This window comes from Tachyglossus aculeatus, chromosome 5, assembly GCF_015852505.1.
Source record: "Tachyglossus aculeatus isolate mTacAcu1 chromosome 5, mTacAcu1.pri, whole genome shotgun sequence".
In the NCBI taxonomy this organism is placed as follows: Eukaryota; Metazoa; Chordata; class Mammalia; order Monotremata; family Tachyglossidae; genus Tachyglossus; species Tachyglossus aculeatus.
The window spans coordinates 81,042,334-81,064,845 of NC_052070.1; the positions used below are offsets into that span (position 1 = coordinate 81,042,334).

A 22,512-nucleotide genomic window follows, 5' to 3' on the forward strand; every position below is an offset into this window, starting at 1 on the left:
CCTTAAAGATAAATAGTCCTAATCAATGGGGAGACTCTCCTATCAGAAATAGACCTCGATTAGTAAGGGACTATCACCAACTGATAGGGAAGTCAGTCAATCAAGGTGACCTCAGAATATCCAGGTTGGGCTCTAAGTTATACATTAATGGTACATCACTACAGAAACATTTCCCAACTTTCTCATGTGCTTAGTACAGTGCTCTGCATGCAGCAGGTGCTTAATAAATATGATCAATTGAATGACAGCAGTCTTCCAAAAGCCACTTGTTTGATGTAGAATATTAGACTTAACTAATTTGTAGATCTGAGTCAAACACAAAATGCAGGGTTTTCTTTATATTCCTTAAAAAGACACTGCTGCTTTTGTCAGGCTCATCCAATGACAGAAACAGAGGGAAGAAGAAGGAAAGCAACCTGGGCCATTTCCCACTAGGGTTGTGCCATTGGAAGAGCTGTGAAGCAGGAGGCCACCACCTTGTCACCTTACAGACATAGTTCAGAACTTCCTCCCTGCAACACTGAAGCTGAGCGTTGGTGAAAAAGAATGACCCACATCCATTAAAAGCAGGGCCTGGCTACCAGGCTGTAATCTGCCTACAGGTTCCCTCCACAGCTTTGTTGTCTGCCATCACAACTCAGAACGATGGGCAGGTGAAATGTGGGTGATTCTATTATTCACTTATATTATAATATATTAATATTATTCTATCATTCACTTAGCCTGACCCAATAATGGATTTCAGTGAAACTTGGATTAATGAGTGGGATCCACATCCAAAAAAAATCACAGTACAGTGAGCGAAAGAAAAGAAAGACACCACCAAATTGATAGAGTAATATATTGGCAAAAGAGCATAAATGCAATAATAATTTTAGTTTTTAACCTTACTTTGATGGTAAATAATATCCATATTTTTAGAGATATTTCCTGAATTCCTCCTACCCACTTTTCTCTCAAATATCAATGGGTGGGTAAAGGGGAAGAGCTTCTCTTTCCAACTGCTGGGGAATGTTGGGAAGTTTGTGCCAGTTTGGACTAAGGCTAGCCCTACAGAGAGTGATATGGAGATAAAGGACTAATCTCTCCCAACAGTGATGTATGGCTGCTCTGAGGTTGGCTTTCCCATTCAATTCATTTGAATGAATTGCTGTTGTTTTTTCACCAAATTTACCATTATTCTTCCCCTGCCCTGTGCATCTTACCTCCCCACCACAGGCCCACTTATGGCCCTAAGACCATGCCTGGATCTAATTTTCCCAGTGTTTAATAACAGTGTCCTAAACATTGAGCCCCTAATAAATGTCAAAGTAGGTAAGCTTTACTATGTTGACTGATTGATTACTAGTCATTAGTTTAAAATGAGTACTTGAAAAGAAACCAGCTTCCCATTCCTGGAAAAAGACCTCAGCTTGGTAATGAGTGGTAAGGGCAATTGGGCAATGGGTTGTGAAATAGTATAGGCTCTCTCAAGCATTCCATGGGCTTCTTCGGAGCTCCTCAGGTGGGTTCTTAAACTGTAGACTCAAGTCTCTAACACATAGGAAAAAAAAACCCTGGCTCTTACTCCAACTTACTCCATTGTTTGCATAAATGTCATACTCAGCTCTTGTTTTGCAGGAATTGTATGGTTGATGGGACTTTGAAAACAGCCAAGTCATGTTCCACAGGTCTGTCATCAGGCTCAAAAATTCACTGGATATAGACATGGAATGAAGCGCTGTTTTATGTTTCCCTGTTCCAAGTTGACCCTGCGGTACCGGCCATCTCAAGGTCAAATGCTATCTCGTGGCTGCCTCAGCCAGCAGGTGGAACTTGGAAGTGAGGGTGGGATACCGCCCCCAAAACCAGAACTGCTAGATTGATAGCCCAAGCCACAAATACAGAAGGTGTCCCTCACCCCCATGCCAATCAAATCAGGTATGGGGGGGGGATGGCAGAGATTGGATAAACTGAGGCTGGAAGCTGGAATGGCCTAGAAGCACAGGTGATAAATACTTCTCACCTCTGATCTTCTGGGGGCAGAACACCAAGGCATGCAGCAGCTGGAGCAGCCGCAGCAGCAGCCCACGTGTCTTTCTCCGCCCAGAAGGCAAGACGCCTGCTATGCAACCAGAACTAACACACTGAGGAAAGTGCCACAGGACGGGTGAGTGTCTCGCCGAGCATTTGTGGGTGGAGCCAGGTGCCCCGCTGCAGATGGGGAACATAAATGGATTCCTCCCATGTAGGGAGAGCACATGGTGAGAGCTAGCTACCCACCACTTGCACGGGTAATGTAATGGATTCCTCCCATGTGGGAGAGTAAGTGGATTCTTCCCATGTGGGAAAGCACGTGAATTTTCCCCGAGTAGCAACTGCACAGGGTGAGAGCTAGCCGCCTCACCCACACACGAGTAACATATGATTGTGTTCCTCCCATTAGGGAAGCTCGAATATTACTAATTAATCACATTCCTCTCAAAATGGAAGTTCAATTCATTGCGCCTAAACAATTAAATAATTCAATTCGCCTCACGGAATAATTTTTATATAAAACTCAGGCTTTCCATCCTCGGCCTCTCTCTATCTCATCATGCCAATTATCAAACGAAACCGTCCCCAGGCGAAGGGTGACACTCCTTCTACATGAAAAGTTTTACAGACATTGTAGAAGAGAAACTTACCAGAGCTTTGTCCACTACAATATGCATTTCCAGATAGCGAGGAAATAGCTGTGAAAAATCGGATTGTGACTGTAAAATAAAACAAAATAATTTACTCCATTTTACCATTTTTTTAGCCTAGATCATGCCAGAGCATTTCTAGTCAGTAGCACAATCCTTCTTCCACACTTCCTCTTTCCATTACTTTCTGCAATATGAAGGCACTTACGTTTTATATTTGTGAGTCCCTCTGCCCCCAGGAAACATAAAAGTACTTAAGTTGTAAGATTTATAGAAAACAGTCCTTTGAATTGTTTCCATGAGTTAATTAGTTTCTTAGAAAAAATATGCAAATTCTATAAATAACTTAAATCTATAAATAATTATTAAAATGTGCAGATGTGAAAGGGCTGAAGTGGGATGTGATCGTGATAAGAGATGAGGCAGAACAAAGAAACAGAGAGAAAAGGAGACAAGACACCTACCACTCAGTTAGCCAAACACACACCCACAAAAAAAATATACCCGCTAAGGCCCTGAGTATTTAAAAATGGTGGTGTAATTAGGAAGGTGGGTAGCGAGTGTTTGGGGCCATCATTTATGGCCTTGAAATCCAAGGGAAAACTTTTTATGACAACCTCCCCGATTATGGTATATTCCTCCATTGATTTCTGGGCATCATAACTTTTCATTTATTCTGTGGTTCCCAGGTCTACAGTCCGGTTTGGGAGAGCTCAAAACCAAATCTAGTCAGATTAGGACTGGATTACACTACCTTTTGGTGTCCCCATTTTGATCCATGGAGTTGACCTTGAATCAGTCAATCATATTTTCTGAGTGCTTACTGTGTGCAGAGAACTGTACTAAGCACTTTGGAGAGTACAATATAAATAGAGTTGATACAAATGTTTCCTGCCCACAAGGAGCTTCTCAAATACAGTGTTCAAGTCCAACTCCATGGCTCAAAATGGGGACAATTAAAATTGGGGCTGTGGGGACAACAAAAGATGGTTGTTAGGAACTCTATTAAGGTACGACAGCCCAGAGTTAGATGCAGGTGAATGGGGATGGGTGGGACCGGGCAGTCCTGCACAAGCCTAAATTTCACCATTATTCCAGCACTGGCCCCTGCTTGACCCAAGTTAAGTCCCAAGACAGAAGTGGCCAGTTCTAGTCCTTATCCAAGTTGCCCGATAGGTGATATATTCATATGTGTTATGCTCATTTTTTTTATATTTTTGCTCATGTTCATTTGTTCTAGTGGGCTACTGAGACTTGTACTTTCAGCAACCCAATGGAACAACCGGACTTGTATGAAAGCATAGTGCATCCAACAGAGTGGTTTGTTCAATTCCTGCTCCACTGTACTTCCAGGCCAAACTGGCCCTAAATGGAAGAGCTATATGAATCTAGCCTAAGCCATTAAGTTCACTTTTGTGTAACAAACCAGAACATAGGTATGGGTTCTCTAAAACACATGGGTTCTTTCTCAAGTACATGCAAGACTCTTGTAAGGAGAACTTTTAGATATTTAGATATCAATCCCCTGCTACCAACCAACCTGGGTGAGTCAATGCAGTAAAGTGTCAAAATGGCCCAAGGGTCCCATCCAAACTGCAGCCAAGTCTAAGGAGAGTAGGTAAGTACATTCACTCACTCAATCATATTTATAGACTATTTACTGTGTGTAAAGCACTGTACTTAGCGCTTGGGAGAGTACAATATAACAACAAACAGGCACATTCCTGCCCACAATGAGCTCACAGTCTACAGGGGGAGTCCAGTACAAGGGCATCCATGAACACCCGACACTCCTTTGCCAACCCTGCCACGCCAACACACAGAGTCCCGGACAGAGGACGGTCCAGCTGGAACCCAAGCAAATGTCCACCCTTAATCCCTACCAGGTTTGATGCTCATGGCAGGCCTAGTGCGGCTTGGACTCACTTCCAAGCCAATCAATCAATCAGTCAATCAATGGCATTTATTAGGCACTATTGTGTGCAGGGCACTGTACTAAGCACTTGGAAGAGTACAACAATAGACACATTCCCTGTCCATGATGAGCTTAAAATCTAGAGAGGGAAACAGACATTAATATAAATAAATTATGGATCAAATACATTACAGATATGAATAAATTATGGATTTAATAAATGAATTATGGATATCTGTAACTAACCAGGTGATGGAAGAGTTATGCACATACAGCACAAGGTGCACATGTGCTGACCTTTATGGAATAACAGAATTTGTTGTCCCAGTAGGATTTCGGCACACACACATATTTTAAATGCTGAGAAAAGAGAAAAAGAAAACAGAAAAAGAAAAACAAGGAGACAGAAACTATACCTAGATGCTATCTTTATATGCTTGTAAAAAACGGCTTTTCAGGAAATAAACCAGTTTTAGGTCAAAACTTCCATTATCTTAACTGGCTTCAAGCAAAGAAGAGTTTAAAAAAAAGTTTGAAAGCTATATTGACAGGTGATTTCTTGCCAAAATTTTTTTTTCTCTTGTCAAGTCAAAATAATCTGTTGGAAGTGGTATGCAATCTTCCCACTCAAAAAGAATCTGGTTCTGGGGCAAGCTCTTAGATAACAGTTTTCCTTCTGCTCATTCTCTTCCTGATGTCAAAGAATGTGAGGGTCTGAGCAGCCAGTGAAGAAACAGCAGCCCAGTAATGAGCCAACCATGTCATGTGTGCATAAAATGGGCATAAAAGAAACCACAAATAATCTTTCCACAGATACCAAGGTTATTAGTCAGGTCTAGATGTGAAAACAGCATTCCAAGATGGCAATTTTCTCTCACAAGAGCTGCAGTATCTTTCTGAGGGGTCCTGATACCTGTAGGGTACTGCACACCTGCAGTGCTCCTTTACTGGAACCTGGTTACTCCCAGTCAAAGGCAAGACCCCTTGGTTCAAACCAATGGACCTTAATTTAAATAACCAGAGTCCTGAAAGATTCCCGATTCAAACCAAGTAACACTGTTTTGCCCTACCTCCAAACAATTCAGAACAAGGAAGGCTGGTGACTGTTCACATCTCTTTATATACGGACTTGGGCATCAGTTAATAATAGTAATCAAAATAATAATTATAGTATTTGTTAAGCTCTTACTGTGTGCAAGGCATTGCACTAAGTGCTGGAGTGAATATAAGCAAATCGGATTGGATGCAGTCCCTGTCCCACACGGGGCTCACAGTCTTAATCCCCACTTTAGAGATGAGGGGCTAAAGCACAGAAAAGAGAAGTGACTTGCCCAAAATCACACTGCAGACAATGATGGCGGAGTCATGATTAGAACCCAGGCCCATTCTGACTCCCAGTCCCATTCTCTAGCCACTAGGCCATGCTGCTTCTCCAGCTACACCCAATTAATGGGAGTTTGGGGGCAATCAGGTGTTACGTAAGAGAGGAAGTTCAGGAGGTATTTATCCCCAGGGAATATTTTTCTCTGCCCAAAACCAAGCAAACAAGGTGAGGACGAAATTCTATAGTTGTGGGGGCTAGCACACTCTGATGTAAAAAGCCATTAAGAGCCAATCATGGCAATCTCCTCTCTCCTCCTCTCTCACCTCTTCCCTCAACTTCCCCAGTAAATATGCAATTGGTGGCATAAAAACACATTGTGACATAAGGGAGCTAGACCTGGAAAAGGAGACTGGAAATTGGCAAAGGGAGGAAATAAAGAAATGAGGTTTCAGGCCAAAATTTAGGCATTAGAATTCTCATTTTTAATAATAAAATTATTTTTTGAGGAGATGAAATCTGAATCCTAATTACTTAGACATAGACTATTTACTTACTTCTACACTTAAAAGACCTTTATAAGTCAGTACATTTGATACAATGGCTGAGTTATTTTCTGCTAGGAGAGCAAGATCTGTGTTTTCATTGTTCACTTGATAAATAAGATGCTCAAATCCTGCTGCAGACCCGAGAGGTTCAATTCCGTAACTGACATTTTCAAACTGCAATAGTCCCCTGAAAGATTAAACATGGAGATTTTTCAATGTCATATAAAATCTTTAATCTGAAATTCTAACTTGGCTATGAAAGGAGTCTTAGGATTCCAAAGGATTGGCCTACTTTGGTGGGGCCTTCACTTCTACCATATTAGGAGTTGAAAACCCAACCTTCACAGAGCTACAACTGCAACCCTAGTAGGGTTGAAAGGCCCAGATCTACAACAAAGGGAGCCGCAAGGAGCCCAATAAGAATCCAGCTGCCTGGATAAGGTCCTACCTCCCCATAAGAAAACCACCTCTAGTTTATGCATCCAACCTTTTAGGTAGGAAACTAGCTATACAAAGGAATTAGTAAATAAGAGAGAATTACTTACCTGAGTCCAGAACACGTATTCAACGTGGCAAGTGAATTTGGGAAACCATCAATATATCCTTGATAGTGACAATGAGTCTGAGGGTGTGGAAAAAAGCAAATAGATGGGTTACTTGCATGTAAACTGAACATCCAGTAAGTATCTTTATCATCTGACTTACTGTATTTTACAGAAGCAGTGCAGCCTAGTGGACAGAGCATGGGCCTGGGGGTCAGAAGGACGTGGGTTCTAATTCTGGCTTTGCCAAATGCTTGCCATATTACCTTAGGCAAGTCACTTAACTGCTCTGTGCCTCAGTTTCCCCAACTGTAAAATGGAGATTAAGTACCTGTTCTCCCGCCAATTTAGATGGTGAGTTCCAAGCGGGACAGGGACTGTGTCCTACCTAATTAACTTATAACTTATTACACTTATAACTTATAACTTATTAAACACTGTTTGACACATAGTAAACACTTAACAAATACCAAAAAAAAAAAAATACAGAACCTGGGATAGGCAGCATAAACAAGTGAAAATATCATGTGCCTGAGAGATTGTAATCCCATCCTGGAATTGTAATCCTGGAATGTAACCCCATCTCTTCCACTGTCTGCTGTAGCTCAAGCAAGTCAGTTAACCTCCTATGTCTCACTTTCCTTCTATGTAAAATGGGGAGAAAATACCTGCCCTTTTCTATTCACAGGACTGTTTTGCTATTTAACTTCATCAGGAAAAGTCCGGAGAAAATAAGAGAAAGAAAAACCAAAAATGTATGTGGATGTGTTTGCGTATGTGTGTGCTTTTTTGAAAAAAAATGGCAATTGTTAAGTGCACACTATGTGTCAAACACTGTTTTAAGTGCTGGGGTAAATACAAGTTAATTAGGTTGGACACAGTCCCTGTCCCGTATGGGGCTCAAGGTCTAAGTAGGAGGGAGAATAGGTATCCCCATTTACAGATGAAGAAACTGAGACAAAGAGAAGTTAAGTGACTTGCCCAAGATCACACAGCAGACAAGTGGCAGAGCCAGGATTAGAACCCAGGTCCTTCTGACTTCCCAGGCTCTTGTTCTCTCCATTAGGACATGCTGCTTCTCGTGTGTTGTAGGGCTGCTCAATTTGAGCATGTCTGTACAAAGAATGAGTGTCAATGAGTCCTATCTCTGGTAGACAAAAATCCTGAAATTAAGTGCCATAACCCAAAGCCCTCTTCATACCAGGTGAAAGGGTGAGCCAGCTCACAGACCTGGGGAAAGAGCGGTGGGAGCCACGGGAAGCAGGCACTAGAGGCCATTGGAAAGCTGATGTCCCAACCATTTCCCGGTGACATTGCAAGAAATCTACAGGCATGGAGGCAGAGCAGGCCTTGGGCTGTCTCCAACCCTGAGATGAGTCAGTAGAAGCACCATGCACGATATGAAGCAGGATGGGTACGTTTGACCTCAGGTTTCTGGCCATTTCACGTGTGACTAATCCCCACCCCGGCCCATTATGATGCATGTTGCATAAGCATGCTCGCTAGAGTCTGATATCCTTCCCCTTCTTCTTCCTCTCCAAGATGCTGGTACTGGGTAGGTTTCAGACAAATCAAAATCACTGCTGGACTCGGAGTGGTTTCTGGGTGGAGGGCCCGGGACTGGCACAGGGCAGGGTGCAGACTGTGGGGTGAGGGAGGTCTCCAGGTGATACAAGGCCACTGCAGTGGATGAATGGAAGGCCCAGGGCTGATATGCCGGCCATTCAGAAGGCCCTGGCAGTAGAGGCAGGAAGGGCAGCAGTGGGAGACATAGGATTGATAATCACCAAGCATGGACTGGGCAGAGGAGCAGAGGGCCCAAGACCAGTTTGGGGGCCTAGAGAAGTCTCTGGCCAAATCTGTCCTAGGATTCCAAATGCCTGTGGGACTCAAAAATGGGAGGGGAGGGAAAGGTTGCAAGAGGATATGTCCAATTGACAAGATAAAATATGACAGTGAAGTGCAGGGGAGAGTGAGAGCATGAAATTAAATTTGGGAGGTTATTTTTTGCATAGGTAGCAGTTGAAACTACATCAGAGGATTGGCTTCCTATGAAAGGAAGTATAAAGTGATAAAAGACCAAATAAATAAATGTACAAGTCATAAAAACTAAATCTCACCTCAATATGCGAGGAACCAGAATTCAAAGCTCCTTCTTGGTTATACATATAAATCACAAAGTTTTCCGGAAGAAATATTCTATAGATCAAAAAAGAGAAGGCAATATTAATTAACAAAATGCCATTACTACTTTCTGAACACCTAAATGAGCCCACACTTATTTTAAAATACATCCTGAGGCTTTAGCTACACAAACATGAAAATCCAACCCCAAGATTGTCTGAAACCCTAGTTTATGGTCAGATGTGTTAGTTCCTAGCTATTTAAGATGCCTGAAACTACAACAGCCATGTCAAAACCATGATCTGAAGCCCACAATCAGAAGCAGAGAAGCATGGTGAGGGGTGCAGCTGAGCCCACCCTACTATGTATGAATATGTGCGTGTTGGGGGGTTTCTGTGTGAGTATTTCTCACCCTCCCTCTCCCTTCTAACTGACCAGATTCCTTTTCCTGACTTATTTTACACCCTAAGCTTGGGCCTTTATTCCTGCCCCAATGGAATAACCCACTAACACTATATCTATATGAAATTTATAAAAAATATGCTAAGAGTTTGTTACCTGACCTTCTTGAGAATGGAGATGCCTGCAAGCCCCAAATTCTGGTTAAGAGTCAGGTCTGACCAGCGTAATTATAAAGTAAGTTCAAGTCTCGTCCTGCCAGAAGCCTCCATTACATCATCTGCCAAACTGGAAACTTGCTTCTTTTTATTCTTAATTCACTGTCCAACTGAATGTCTGTGTCTGCCTTAGAATGTCAGCTCCAAGGAGCAGGGATCCTCAGTATCATCAAAAACCACTGTTCAATCAATCAATCGTATTTATTGAGCGCTTACTGTGTGCCTTCTGACTCCCATTACTGCCCAAACTCCTCAAACTGGTTGTATACATAATAATAACATAACAGTGATATTTGTTAAGCACTTAGTATGTGCCAAGCACTGCTGTAAGCACTGGGGGGTATACAAGGTAATCTGGTTGTCCCACATGGGACTCACAGTCTTAATCCCCATTTTACAGATGAGGTAACTGAGGCACAGAGAAGTTAAGTGACTTGCCCAAAGTCACACAGCTGACAAGTGGAGGAGCCAGGATTAGAACCCATGACCTCTGACTCCCAAGCCCGTGCTCTTTCCACTGACCCATGCTGCTCCTCTACTGCTTCTCTAAGATGTATGCCTCCACTTCTTCAACTTCCTTCTTGACCTTCTTTCTTTAAGCTGGTTTCCAGTCCCTTCACCCCACTGAGGCCGCTTTCTTGCCAATTCTAATTGACTCTGTGTCCTAACCTCCCCCGACCTCTCAGCTGCCTTTGACAAAGAAGGCCACTTCTCCTTGATTTTACCAATCCTAGTTTTCCTGGCAAAGCTATCTCCTCATTGATCCTTCTCAATCAAGTTCACTGGCTATTTTTCTGCCTCCCATGCTTACATCAATCAATTAATCATACTTAGCACTTACTGTGTGCAGAGCATTGTATTAAGTGCTTGGGAGAATACAATATAACAGACACATCCTCTGCCCACAATGAGTTTACAATCTAGAGGATCAAGGCTCTGTTCAGGGTCCTCTTCTCTTCTCACATTACACTCACTACCTTTGGGAGCTCAAATTTGCTCCCATGGCTTCCAGTACCACCTCTACATGGCAGACTCAAATATCTACATGGAAGATTCCTAAGAAGCGGCATGGTCCAGTGGCAAGAGCATGGGCTTGGGAGTCGGAGGACGTGGGTTCTAATACCTGCTCTGCTACTTGTCTGCTGTGTGACCTTGGGTAAGTTGCTTTACTTCTCTGTGCCTCAATTATCTCATCTGTAAAATGGGGATTAGGTCTGTGAGCCCCATGTGGGACAACGTGATTACCCTGTATCAACTCCATCACTTAGAACAGTGTTTAGCACATAGTAAGCACTTAAGTAATACCATAATTATTATTATTACTATTATCTACCACATTAGCCCTGACTGCTCTTCCTTCTCTACCACCGCACATTTCCTGCCTCCAGGATCTCTTTACAATGGATGAACTGTCCTGCCAGCACTTGGAGCTCAGTTGGTCCAACTCCGCTTTCCTAAGAGTTGACATCAGCACCATCCTCCCCATCTTTGAAGCCCACAACCCAGGCATTATCTTTGCCTCCTCCCTCTCTTTCAACCTCTATATTCAGTCCGTCACCAAATCTTGTTGGCTTTTCCTCATTTCCAGGAAGAGCCTCTTCCTATCCATCCAAATGGCCAGTCACTTAGCATATTACAGCTTGACCACTGCATCAGCTTTCTCACGGATCTCCCTGCTTCAAAACTCCCCTCTCTCTAGTCCATATTTCATGCTACAGCCAAATCATTTGATTTTAAACATCATTGTGCAGGTGTTTCCCCACTACTCAAAATCAAACAGAAACTCCTGACTGTTGGCTTTAAAGCACTCAGTCAGCTCTCTCCCTTCCATGCCTCCACTGTCTTCTCCCATTACAGTCTCGCTGGCACTTCTGGTTCCTCCCAAGTTAACCTCACTGAACCTCATTCTCACCTCTCCTACTGCCAGCCTGCGGCTTATCTACCTGGACCTAACTCTCCCCCCTTTACATATGACAGACCACTGCTCTCCCTATCATCAAAGCTCCTCAAAAATCATGTCTTCTGGAGACCTTGCCCAATTAATTTCTAATCTCCTCAGTTGATAGTCCCATAACTGCCACTCAGCACTTCCAAGCCCCCTAAGCACCTAGGTACATTGCTTGCATATTCCATTCTATTCCATGTACATATTCCTCCTTTTTGTCCTATCTGTCATTTACTTACAAGGACTTTAAGGTCCATCGGTGCAGGGATCAAATCTATTATCTCTATCAAACTCTCCCAAAAGCTCAGTTTGGTACTCTTTACACATTAGGCACTCAATGACTACTCCTAATTGACAAACATGGCCCTATGCCAAAACTGTCAGAGAGAAGCAGCATGGCTCAATGGAAAGAGCTTGGGCTTTGGAGTCAGAGGTCACGGGTTCAAATCCTGGCTCCGCCAATTGTCAGCTATGTGACTTTGGGCAAGTTACTTAATTTCTCTGGGCCTCAGTTACCTCACCTGTAAAATGGGGATTAAGACTGTGAGCCCCCCATGGGACAACCTTATCACCTTATAACCTCCCCAGCACTTAGAACAGTGCTTTGCACATAGTAAGTGCTTAATAAATGTTATCCTTATTATTATTATTATTACAATAGACTTGATTCTTGGGGAGCCTACAATCTTCAACAGAATAAATGGACTCAAACAGCACGTACATAAAATAAGTCAACAAAATGCTATATTAGCACTAAATCCATTCTTTCCTTGTAAGCTACAGGAGGCCAGAAGTTTTGTTTGACCCCTAACCCATCCAGGGAGCAGGAGAATACGGATCATTATTTACAGGCTCTGCACACAGTAAGTGCTCAATAAATATTTATTTATTTTACTTGTACATATTTATTCTATTTTATTTTGTTAATATGTTTTGTTTTGTTGGCTGTCTCCCCCTTCTAGACTGTGAGCCCGCTGTTGGGTAGGGACCATCTCTATATGTTGCTAACTTGTACTTCCCAAGCGCTTAGTACAGTGCTCTGCACACAGTAAGCGCTCAATAAATACGGTTGAATGAATGAATGAATGAATGAATGAATACTGTGTCCCTATAGTATGGTGAGTGAAGGAGTAGTTATGGAAGCTGGATATTAGTCAGTGAGAGAAATTTGGGTTCTCTCCCAGTGATTACAAAAGACTTCATAGAGGTGAGATTGTTTTATGAGATTGGTTTACACTTAAGCAACTTGATAAACTCTTGTATGAGCTAAAATCCGAATGCTGTTGACAACTTGATATCCTGCTCTAGGTTGCATAGGGGACTCCCTTGTGTATATAAAAGGGGTAGAGAATGCTGCTCCTGGAAGGGACGAAAGATGTTCATACTATTTAGACAGGCAGAGACTCCAAATATTACCTTTATTACTATTCCCAAAAGATTTCCTGGAACTCTGGAAACAATCTCTAAAAATCAGAGTATCTTAGACAAGTAAGACATTTGGCTGGTTTCTAGACTTAAACACCCCATTCTTAGTGAATGATCATTCACAAAATGAACCCCAAATACAAGGAATAAAAGCATTCACTTACTTTTGCTGGAGGTGAATGGTGTAAGGCGTCTCTCCTACTGTTATGACATAAGACACCTATACCAAATGCATCCCAACGACAAAAGGTGAGAAGGAATGTCAGTGATTTATCATAACATGTAATTTTTCCATTTACAATTCCAATACAAACATTCAAATGTTATAAGAGTATTTAATATTTAAGACTTTTTCCATATGGACTTTTGTAATTGCCAGATAACTCAAAGTATGATGAAGCAAACAATGCATGGCTCCTTGCTGATTTTTTTTTTAAAAAAGCAGGCCCAGGTTTTCCCACACCAGTTTATGATTTCATTAAGCACCTGCAGTTGGTATCCCCAGGATTGCCTCTCTTCTACAAGTGAGATGAAATTCAAGTAAGTTTGGAGAAAATAAAATAAAGCATTATACACCTGTTTCAAGGCAGCTGCACTCTGACTTGCTACCTTCAGTATGGGCTGACACTCTCATTTTCTATTCTGAAATTGGTACATAGTAAACTTAACTGTAACTGTATACTTAAGTTCTCTGGGTAATGCTAATGAACTGCTACCAATCCAGGACTGGAAAAGCACATGGTGATCCCAGTGCCAAAGTGGGAGTGTCCCCATTTTGAAGTGAAAGATGGCAATTTATCCACAGGCCCAGAAAACCATGGTTACTCAAAACTGTACACTGTTGTAGATGAAATAGTCTATTGAAACTTGAGCTTGCCTCCTCAGCAGTGGCCAAAGAAATCTGTAATTCTAGAAGACTTCATTTGACTCTGATTTTCCCCATTCCAACTCTGGAGAATACACCCCCTGGAAACAAAGGAGAAAAAAAAAGTTCTCCTTGCTCCCCTCTTCCTCTCACGTATGCTTCTGTACTCATCTCAAACAGAAGTGTAAGGAATCTGCACTAAGGTAGTAACACCTGTTGTCCTTAACCACTGCTCTTGACCCAAACAGCACTTATGTCCAGATGGCTCTTGCATGCATAAGTGGAGAGACAGTCCCTCACTGAATAAACTGGTCTCCCTGCCTATAGCCTCTCCTTTCTTCAGTTTACACCCAAACTGTTGCATGACCGTCTCCATATATTGCTAACTTGTACTTCCCAAGCGCTTAGTACAGTGCTCTGCACACAGTAAGTGCTCAGTAAATACGACTGAATGAATGAATGTAACAACTTTTATAAATGCTAATTGGAACACATGACTTCCCTCCTCAAGAATTTCCAAAGGCTCCCCACCACTTCAAGCCTAAAGTAAAATTAAAACAATGCCAGTGGACCCCCTCTGATCCATCTATTTTATTCTGCTACAACTCAGTTCATACTCTTATTCCTCCCAAGTAAACTTTTCATTTATCTCTGTTCTAGATCCTCCTGCCCCTGACCCATTAAACATGCTTTTTCCCAACCTGAAATGCCCTTGCTTGTCAGTTTTGCCAAACCACAACCTTCAAGGCCTTCCTCAAAAAATCACTTCCTCCAGAGGCATTCCCTAACTAATCTCCTAATGTTCCAGGCAGACCATTCCTTCAGCCACCTCACTGCTTGTTGTATTTATTTGGTGACTAATTCGTCATTTATTAATAACAGTTTCTTATATCTATTCTCTCATGCTTACTATACACGCGCTGCCTAGAATTCCTCAACAACAACTCTCTCCTCGACCCCCTCCAGTCTGGCTTCCGTCCCCTTCATTCCACGGAAACTGCGCTCTCAAAGGTCACCAATGACCTCCTGCTTGCCAAATCCAACGGCTCATACTCTGTCCTAATCCTCCTCGACCTCTCAGCTGCCTTTGACACTGTGGACCACCCCCTTCTCCTCAACACGTTATCTGACCTTGGCTTCACAGACTCCGTCCTCTCCTGGTTCTCCTCTTATCTCTCCGGTCGTTCTTTCTCAGTCTCTTTTGCAGGCTCCTCCTCCCCCTCCCATCCTCTTACTGTGGGAGTTCCCCAAGGTTCAGTGCTTGGTCCCCTTCTGTTCTCAATCTACACTCACTCCCTTGGTGACCTCATTCGCTCCCACGGCTTCAACTATCACCTCTACGCTGATGACACCCAGATCTACATCTCTGCCCCTGCTCTCTCCCCCTCCCTCCAGGCTCGCATCTCCTCCTGCCTTCAGGACATCTCCATCTGGATGTCCGCCCGCCACCTAAAGCTCAACATGTCGAAGACTGAGCTCCTTGTCTTCCCTCCCAAACCTTGTCCTCTCCCTGACTTTCCCATCTCTGTTGACGGCACTACCATCCTTCCCGTCTCACAAGCCCGCAACCTTGGTGTCATCCTCGACTCCGCTCTCTCATTCACCCCTCACATCCAAGCCGTCACCAAAACCTGCCGGTCTCAGCTCCGCAACATTGCCAAGATCCGCCCTTTCCTCTCCATCCAAACCGCTACCCTGCTAATTCAAGCTCTCATCCTATCCCGTCTGGACTACTGCACTAGCCTTCTCTCTGATCTCCCATCCTCGTGTCTCTCTCCACTTCAATCCATACTTCATGCTGCTGCCCGGATTATCTTTGTCCAGAAACGCTCTGGACATATCACTCCCCTCCTCAAAAACCTCCAATGGCTACCGATCAATCTGCGCATCAGGCAGAAACTCCTCACCCTGGGCTTCAAGGCTCTCCATCACCTCGCCCCCTCCTACCTCACCTCCCTTCTCTCCTTCTACTGCCCAGCCCGCACCCTCCGCTCCTCCACCACTAATCTCCTCACTGTACCTCGCTCTCGCCTGTCCTGCCATCGACCCCCGGCCCACGTCATCCCCCGGGCCTGGAATGCCCTCCCTCTGCCCATCCGCCAAGCTAGCTCTCTTCCTCCCTTCAAGGCCCTGCTGAGAGCTCACCTCCTCCAGGAGGCTTTCCCAGACTGAGCCCCTCCTTCCTCTCCCTCTCCCCCCTCCATCCCCCCGCCTTACCGCCTTCCCCTCCCCACAGCACCTGTATATATGTATATATGGTTGTACATATTTATTACTCTGTTTATTTATTTATTTATTTATTTTACTTGTACATTTCTATCCTACTTATTTTATTTTGTTGGTATGTTTGGTTCTGTTCTCTGTCTCCCCCTTATAGACTGTGAGCCCACTATCGGGTAGGGACTGTCTCTATGTGATGCCAATTTGTACTTCCCAAGCGCTTAGTACAGTGCTCTGCACATGGTAAGCGCTCAATAAATACGATTGATTGATTGATTGATTGATTGATTTTTATCAATCTCTATCAACTGTCTCCTCCATCAGAATAGAAATTATAATGAGGGTAGAAATCTAATCTCCTCCTTGTTCTGTATGTTCCCCAGGAAACTAGAATGGTCATGTGCACACTGCATGTGTTCAATAAATCCTATTGACCTAGATATTGCTTTTGAAATTTCCACAAATGGTACCTAAGAGAACTTATTTGCATGGTGTCATAGGCTGAGGCAGATACAGGATAATCAGAATGGATATGGTACCTTATCCCAAATGGGCCTCAGTCAAAGGGGTAAGGAGGGACAGTATTTTATCCCCATTTTAAATATGGGGGAACTGAGGCATAGAGTGCTTTGCCCAAGGTCATATAGTAAGCACTTAAAAATGCCATTAAAAAATACTTCAATATTTTAGATAATTGAATTTTCTCCTTTTATTGGAGATGGTACACTACCTTAACAGGTCTGTTTTTCTTTTAAAGAGAGGATGCAGGAACTCTGTTATAGGAGCAATAGGAGAAAAACTCCTGGGACCCCAGAGGTTTGTTGTTTTTTTTAAATGGCATTTGCTAAGCACTTACTACATGTTGGGCTCTGTACTAAGCACTGGGATAGATACAAGCGAATCAGGCTGGACATAGTCCCTGACCCACATAGGGCTCACAGTCTTAATCCCCATTTTACAGATGTCATAACTGAGGCAGAAAGAAGTTAAGTGCCTTGCCTAAGGTCACACAACAGACAAATGATGGAGTCAGGATTAGAACCCAGGTCCTTTTGACTCCTAGGCCTGTGCTCTTTCCACTAGGCCACACAGCTCTCCAACCCTTTAAGGAACTCAAATTATCTCCCTGGGGTTGAACAAATCCATCTCAAATGACCCTAATGTCACTTCAGAGGCAATATGAGAGCATCAGGAGTTTCAAATTTAGGGCAGAGTGTAAGCTGCTCTCTAGACTGTAAACTCATCTCTAGACTTTAAGCTTATATCTAGCAACTCTGTTACATTATACTCTCCAAGAACTTAGTACAAAACTGTGCACACAGTCAGCACTCAATAAATGCCATTGATTGACTGGCTGCAGGCAATTACTGCTCTGAAAAATGGAAGTCCCCATGCTTAGATACCTAGCGTGTGCATATTCAGAAAACTGGGTTACCAAATTTTTGGTTGTGATAAATGTTTAGAGGGTTGTGCTATTTGTAGGCAAGTGACTAGGATTGTCATTTAGCACACTGAGTAATGAACTAAACAAGCCTCATTAATATTCTTATATTTCACTGTGAAATCAAGAGGAAAAGCTAGAAAATGGCCAAGGTATGTTCTTGCCTCCAGCATTTTATTTGTGGCAGAAAATAAGGTGTCCATGTTGCCTCAGTTGAGCTGTAGGTAGTTAAGGGAGGCCATAGAAACAAGGGAAAGTACCAGTAGTGTTTCCCAGAGGAAGGAATGCTAGTGGTTAATACCTTAATACTATGTCCTGCACACCGTGAGCACTCAACAAATACCACTGATTGACTGGTTGGTTCCCACAAATTGGGAGTGATACCAGCCTTGCTGTTGGAAGGTGGCAGGGCAGGTAGGATGAAATGCCACTCTAGCCCTGGCACACTTGCTAGGGGTTATTAAACTATCCTACATTTCTTCCTGCAAAGTTGTCTGTAATTTGAAACTCTTCCATCATCTTCTACTTTCTGGAAAAAGATTTGGTCCCAAGAAAACATTTTAAAAATCACACTATAAAGCTCTTCTATACTATTTTTCTTGATTTGTCCACCTGGAATGGATATTCATTCATTCAATCGTATTTATTGAGCACTTACTGTGTGCAGAGCACTGTAATAAGCGCTTGGAAAGTACAATTCAGGAACAGAGACAATCCCTACTCAACAACAGGCTCACTGTCTAGAAATCTTTTCAGTCCCAAGGTCTACATAAGAGTGAATGAATGCATAAGTTATCTCTGATGATCTGGGAATGTGGCTCTTTCTGTGGAGGTGGTGGTCCACAGGTGGTGTCTTTGTGAGTGAAAGAATTTGAGAAGATGAGGAACGGTGATTCATATGGTACAAGCAGCAGGAAGCGGAGCAAAACTTATGCAAATGATTAACTAGGCCAATGTTTAGATCACTTTTTTTTTTGATTCGTCAAAACTAGGATTTAGGGTTTTCTTGGTTTGGGTGCCTGAAAAATTACATCATATCTTTCTTCCCCTCTCCCCCAAAAACCTGTTGATTTACCAACAAGTGATTTAAACAATGCAGCCTAATGATTTCTAGCACAACGCTCCTATGGTGCACAATAAATATTAAAAAAAACCCTCAAGATATCAGTAAACTTGACATTAGCTCTGAAAAATTCTGCTTCTTAATTACATGTTGTAGTTTTGCATCGTCACTTGTATTTGACAGAATCTTCGTTGGAATTGTGATTTGCAGAAATTTTTCTTTGGAATCTGGAATAAACAAAACTTTTTGTTACCTCTTTCTATTTTCAACGCAATACTTGCCAATTCTTTGATTTCCCTCCACATCACCCAGCTTTCCCATTTCAAAATGACCTGTGAATCAGCCTCACCAGACCCACCTAACTTCATTCCCTTGGCCTTCTATTTCCTCATCTCTACTCTTTCAAATTTTTTTAACACTCTAGCCCGCACCACACCTTGTGTTGACAAGATTTCTGCAACTCTCTTCCTCCACTACTTTTCAAGTAAGGGTGTATTAGCAGCTGCTTGCATAGCACTTCTGCCCATAGCTGTAATTTACTTATTTATATTAATGTCTGTCTCCTGACTGTAAGCTCATTGTGGGTAGGGAACACATCTACCAACTCTGTTTCTAGACTGTGAACCCACTGTTGGGTAGGGACCGTCTCTATACGTTGCCAACTTGTACTTCCCAAGCGCTTAGTACAGTGCTCTGCACACAGTAAGCGCTCAATAAATACAATTGATTGATTGATTGATTGACTGTATTGTCCTCTCCCAAGCACTTAGTACATTGCTCTGCACACAGTAAGTGCTCAATAAATATGATCGACTGACAGCTCTCCCTCATTACCCCAGGCAAATCCTGGAGGCTTCGGGTTCCACTGTTCCTGATGGGGTGTGGACATTGGGCCCCAGCAGGGATGGCAAGAAGGGGTGTCCACCCATGGGGTCGCAAGGGATGCTTAACACTGGCTACCGGTGCAACCCGCTGGTGGATCACAGTCCCCACTGATTTCACATCAAAACTTCTCACCTCACCCAACGGGCTAACATCACCCACTCCGCGCCAGATTCTCTACTCCAGTGCTTGGGACATAGTAAGCGCTTAACGAATACTTTCATTATTATTATTATTATGACGCTCCCAAGCATCTTCCCCGCGAGCCCCTTACATGCACACAGTAAGAACATCGTCAATAATGATGAACTCTTCCAAGCGCTGACTACAGTGCTCTGGACAGTGTGAGCGCTCAATAAGTACCACTGATTGACTAATACCCATTAGAGTCTGCTGAATACCTTGGTCTTCTCCTCGAAAGCCCTGCTGGGGTAGGGCTTTGCCCAAGGCCCCGAGGAGACTTACCCAGCCCAGTGACCAGCCCGGCTACCAAGCCAGCGACCAAGGCCAACAAGGCCACCATTGCGCAGCCGCGCCCCAGCCACCTGCAGCGCCGGGGCCGAGGACAAGGGGGCGCTAAGCAACCGTCCCGCCCGACGCTCTCATCTGCGCCTGCGCGCCCAGAACGGCCACCAACCGCCCGCGAGCCCCCTCCCCGCCTAGTCACCAACTGCGAGTTCCGCGCGAGGCCCTTCTCTGCGGCTGCGCGCCCAGGGCAGTCACCGGCATCTGCCGGGGATCGCGGGCCTGCGGCGCCCCCTGCCGATACGGGAGAAAGCTGCAGGGACCCGCCCCCTCCCCTTAGGGTCGCCCTGCTTGCTGCCCTAGGTGCCCACCACCTGTACAGTTTATTTGTAATCCATCAATGGTGTTTGAGTGCTTACTATACGAAGCGCTTGGGAGAATAAATAATAATAATAATTCTGGTGTTCGTTAAGCGCTTACTATGTAAGGCACTGTACTAAACTAGGTGCCCCCTGAACCTCAGTGGGAGCCCCCTTGGTACAGTGCTCTGCGCGCAGTGGGCGCTCAATAAATACGATTGATTAAATACGATTGAATGAATGAATGATGATGATGATGGCATTTGTTCAGCGCTGTGTGCCGAGCACTGCATATATGTATATATCCTGTATATACGTATATATATTTGTACGTATTTATTACTCTATTTTATTTGTACATATTCTATTTTATTTTGTTAATGTTTTGTTTTGTTCTCAGTCTCCCCCTTCTAGACTGTGCGCCCACTGTTGGGTAGGGACCGTTTCTATATGTTGCCCACTTGTACTTCCCAAGCGCTTAGTACAGTGCTCTGCACACAGTAAGCACTCAATAAATACGATTGATTGATTGATTGATTGATTGATTGACAGTGGCGGGACAGGAGAAAGAGAGTGGCAGGGAAGTGGGGGTTGCTTGGGACCCACTTCTCTCCTCTATCTTTTCCCCCCTTCACCTTTCCATCTTTTCTCTCTCTCTCTCTGTTTTCCACAGCTCCCCTTTCCCCTTCTGCCCCTCCCCAATTCCAGGACCCCAGCCCTCCAAGCCAAACTAGCTCTAACATCTTCCTGGATTCTCTAAAACCCAAGGGGAGCGATCCTGAAGCACTCCTAACTTCACCCCACCTCACACAACCTCAGGCCCATGTTTCAGGATGTCTTCTGAGGCTTGGGATTGGCTCTGATCCCCACTTGATCCACCCCTACCCCTTCTAGCTAGCCAAAGAAAACCTGTTCTTCCCCCAAAAAGCCTGTGTTTAGGAATAAAAGCTGTTCAACTCCAATCTCCAACCTGATGGTCTTCCTGTGTGTTCATGCATTCATTCAATCTTATTTATGGAGAAGTTTACCATGTGCTAAGCACTGTACTAAGCGCTTGGGAGAGTACTGTAGGGGAAGCAGCATGGCTCAGCAGAAAAAGCCCGGGCTTTGGAGTCAGAGGTCATCGGTTCAAATCCCAGCTCCGCCACTTGTCAACTGTGTGACTTTGGGCAAGTCACTTTACTTCTCTGGGCCTCAGTTCCCTCATCTGTAAAATGGGGATTAAGACTGTGAGCCCCCCATGGGACAACCTGATCACCTTGTAAACTCCCCAGCAATTAGAACAGTGCTTTGCACATAATAAGTGCTTAATAAATGCCATCATTATTACTACTGTACAAAAACAAAAAGACACACATTCCCTGCCCACAAGAAGCTCACAGTCTAGAGGACTGTGTGTGTGGATTGGGTCTTTGTACGGTTCAAAGAGATGGTGTATGAATAGAATAAAAAAAGATGGTTAGGGCTGATGACTACAACTCCTCTTTGTACAAAGGCTAATGAAGGTGGCAGCCCGCCTGAGGGCTTTACAAGTAAGTAATTGGATGGGAACTCCTGAGCCAGCTAAAGGAGTGACAGTTCTGTGGGAGAAGCGGAAGGGTGACTGTGGCACTAGATACCCCCTCTTCCTTAGACTTTTTTGCTTCCACTTTGCCAGTTCTCAGGAGATCTGGTGTGCCCCTGAACCAGACTGAAACTTGCCAAGGTAGAGTTGGTAGTGTGGACAGCTTCCTCGGATTAAGGGACCAAGGAAAAAACAATGAAAACTGACACATCACTGTTGCACTACTGGTTTCTAAACCCCCTTTCACACCTCTACTCCAATACCTATCCCTAGCCCTCCCTACACACATATCCCTACTCCCTTTGACCCACCCTCCACCATTAACCCAAAAAGGCACCCCCATCCCTTGCTCTCCACTTGGATTCAACCCTTCTCCACACCTACTCCTGCAACTTTCCTCCCAGGCTGCATTCTAGTGCTAAACATACACTCTAACACCCATCCCTAGCATTTCCCAATCTGATTTAGATGGCTGACAACCAGTCACCTTCAGAGCAGGTGAAGAGGCTTAGTAGCTGGTAGAGCAGTTGAGGAAAACTTGCTGCTGGCC

The 22,512-nt window shown here is 43.8% G+C and overlaps 1 protein-coding gene across 1 annotated transcript in view; it reads right to left on the reverse strand.

Moving 5' to 3' along the window:
- LOC119928541 (disintegrin and metalloproteinase domain-containing protein 32-like) overlaps positions 1 to 20,132 on the reverse strand; it is a 56,538-nt gene extending 36,406 nt beyond the window's left edge. The window contains exons 1-7 of the mRNA XM_038746906.1: positions 20,040 to 20,132; positions 18,840 to 18,919; positions 13,268 to 13,323; positions 9,113 to 9,191; positions 6,996 to 7,072; positions 6,460 to 6,637; positions 2,667 to 2,735 (exon numbers count right to left, since the gene is read on the reverse strand). Coding sequence (XP_038602834.1) covers positions 2,667 to 2,735; positions 6,460 to 6,637; positions 6,996 to 7,072; positions 9,113 to 9,191; positions 13,268 to 13,323; positions 18,840 to 18,919; positions 20,040 to 20,097 — 597 coding nt within the window. The 5' untranslated portion in view covers positions 20,098 to 20,132. The remainder of the gene's footprint in view (positions 1 to 2,666; positions 2,736 to 6,459; positions 6,638 to 6,995; positions 7,073 to 9,112; positions 9,192 to 13,267; positions 13,324 to 18,839; positions 18,920 to 20,039) is intronic.
- Positions 20,133 to 22,512: the final 2,380 nt, after the last annotated feature.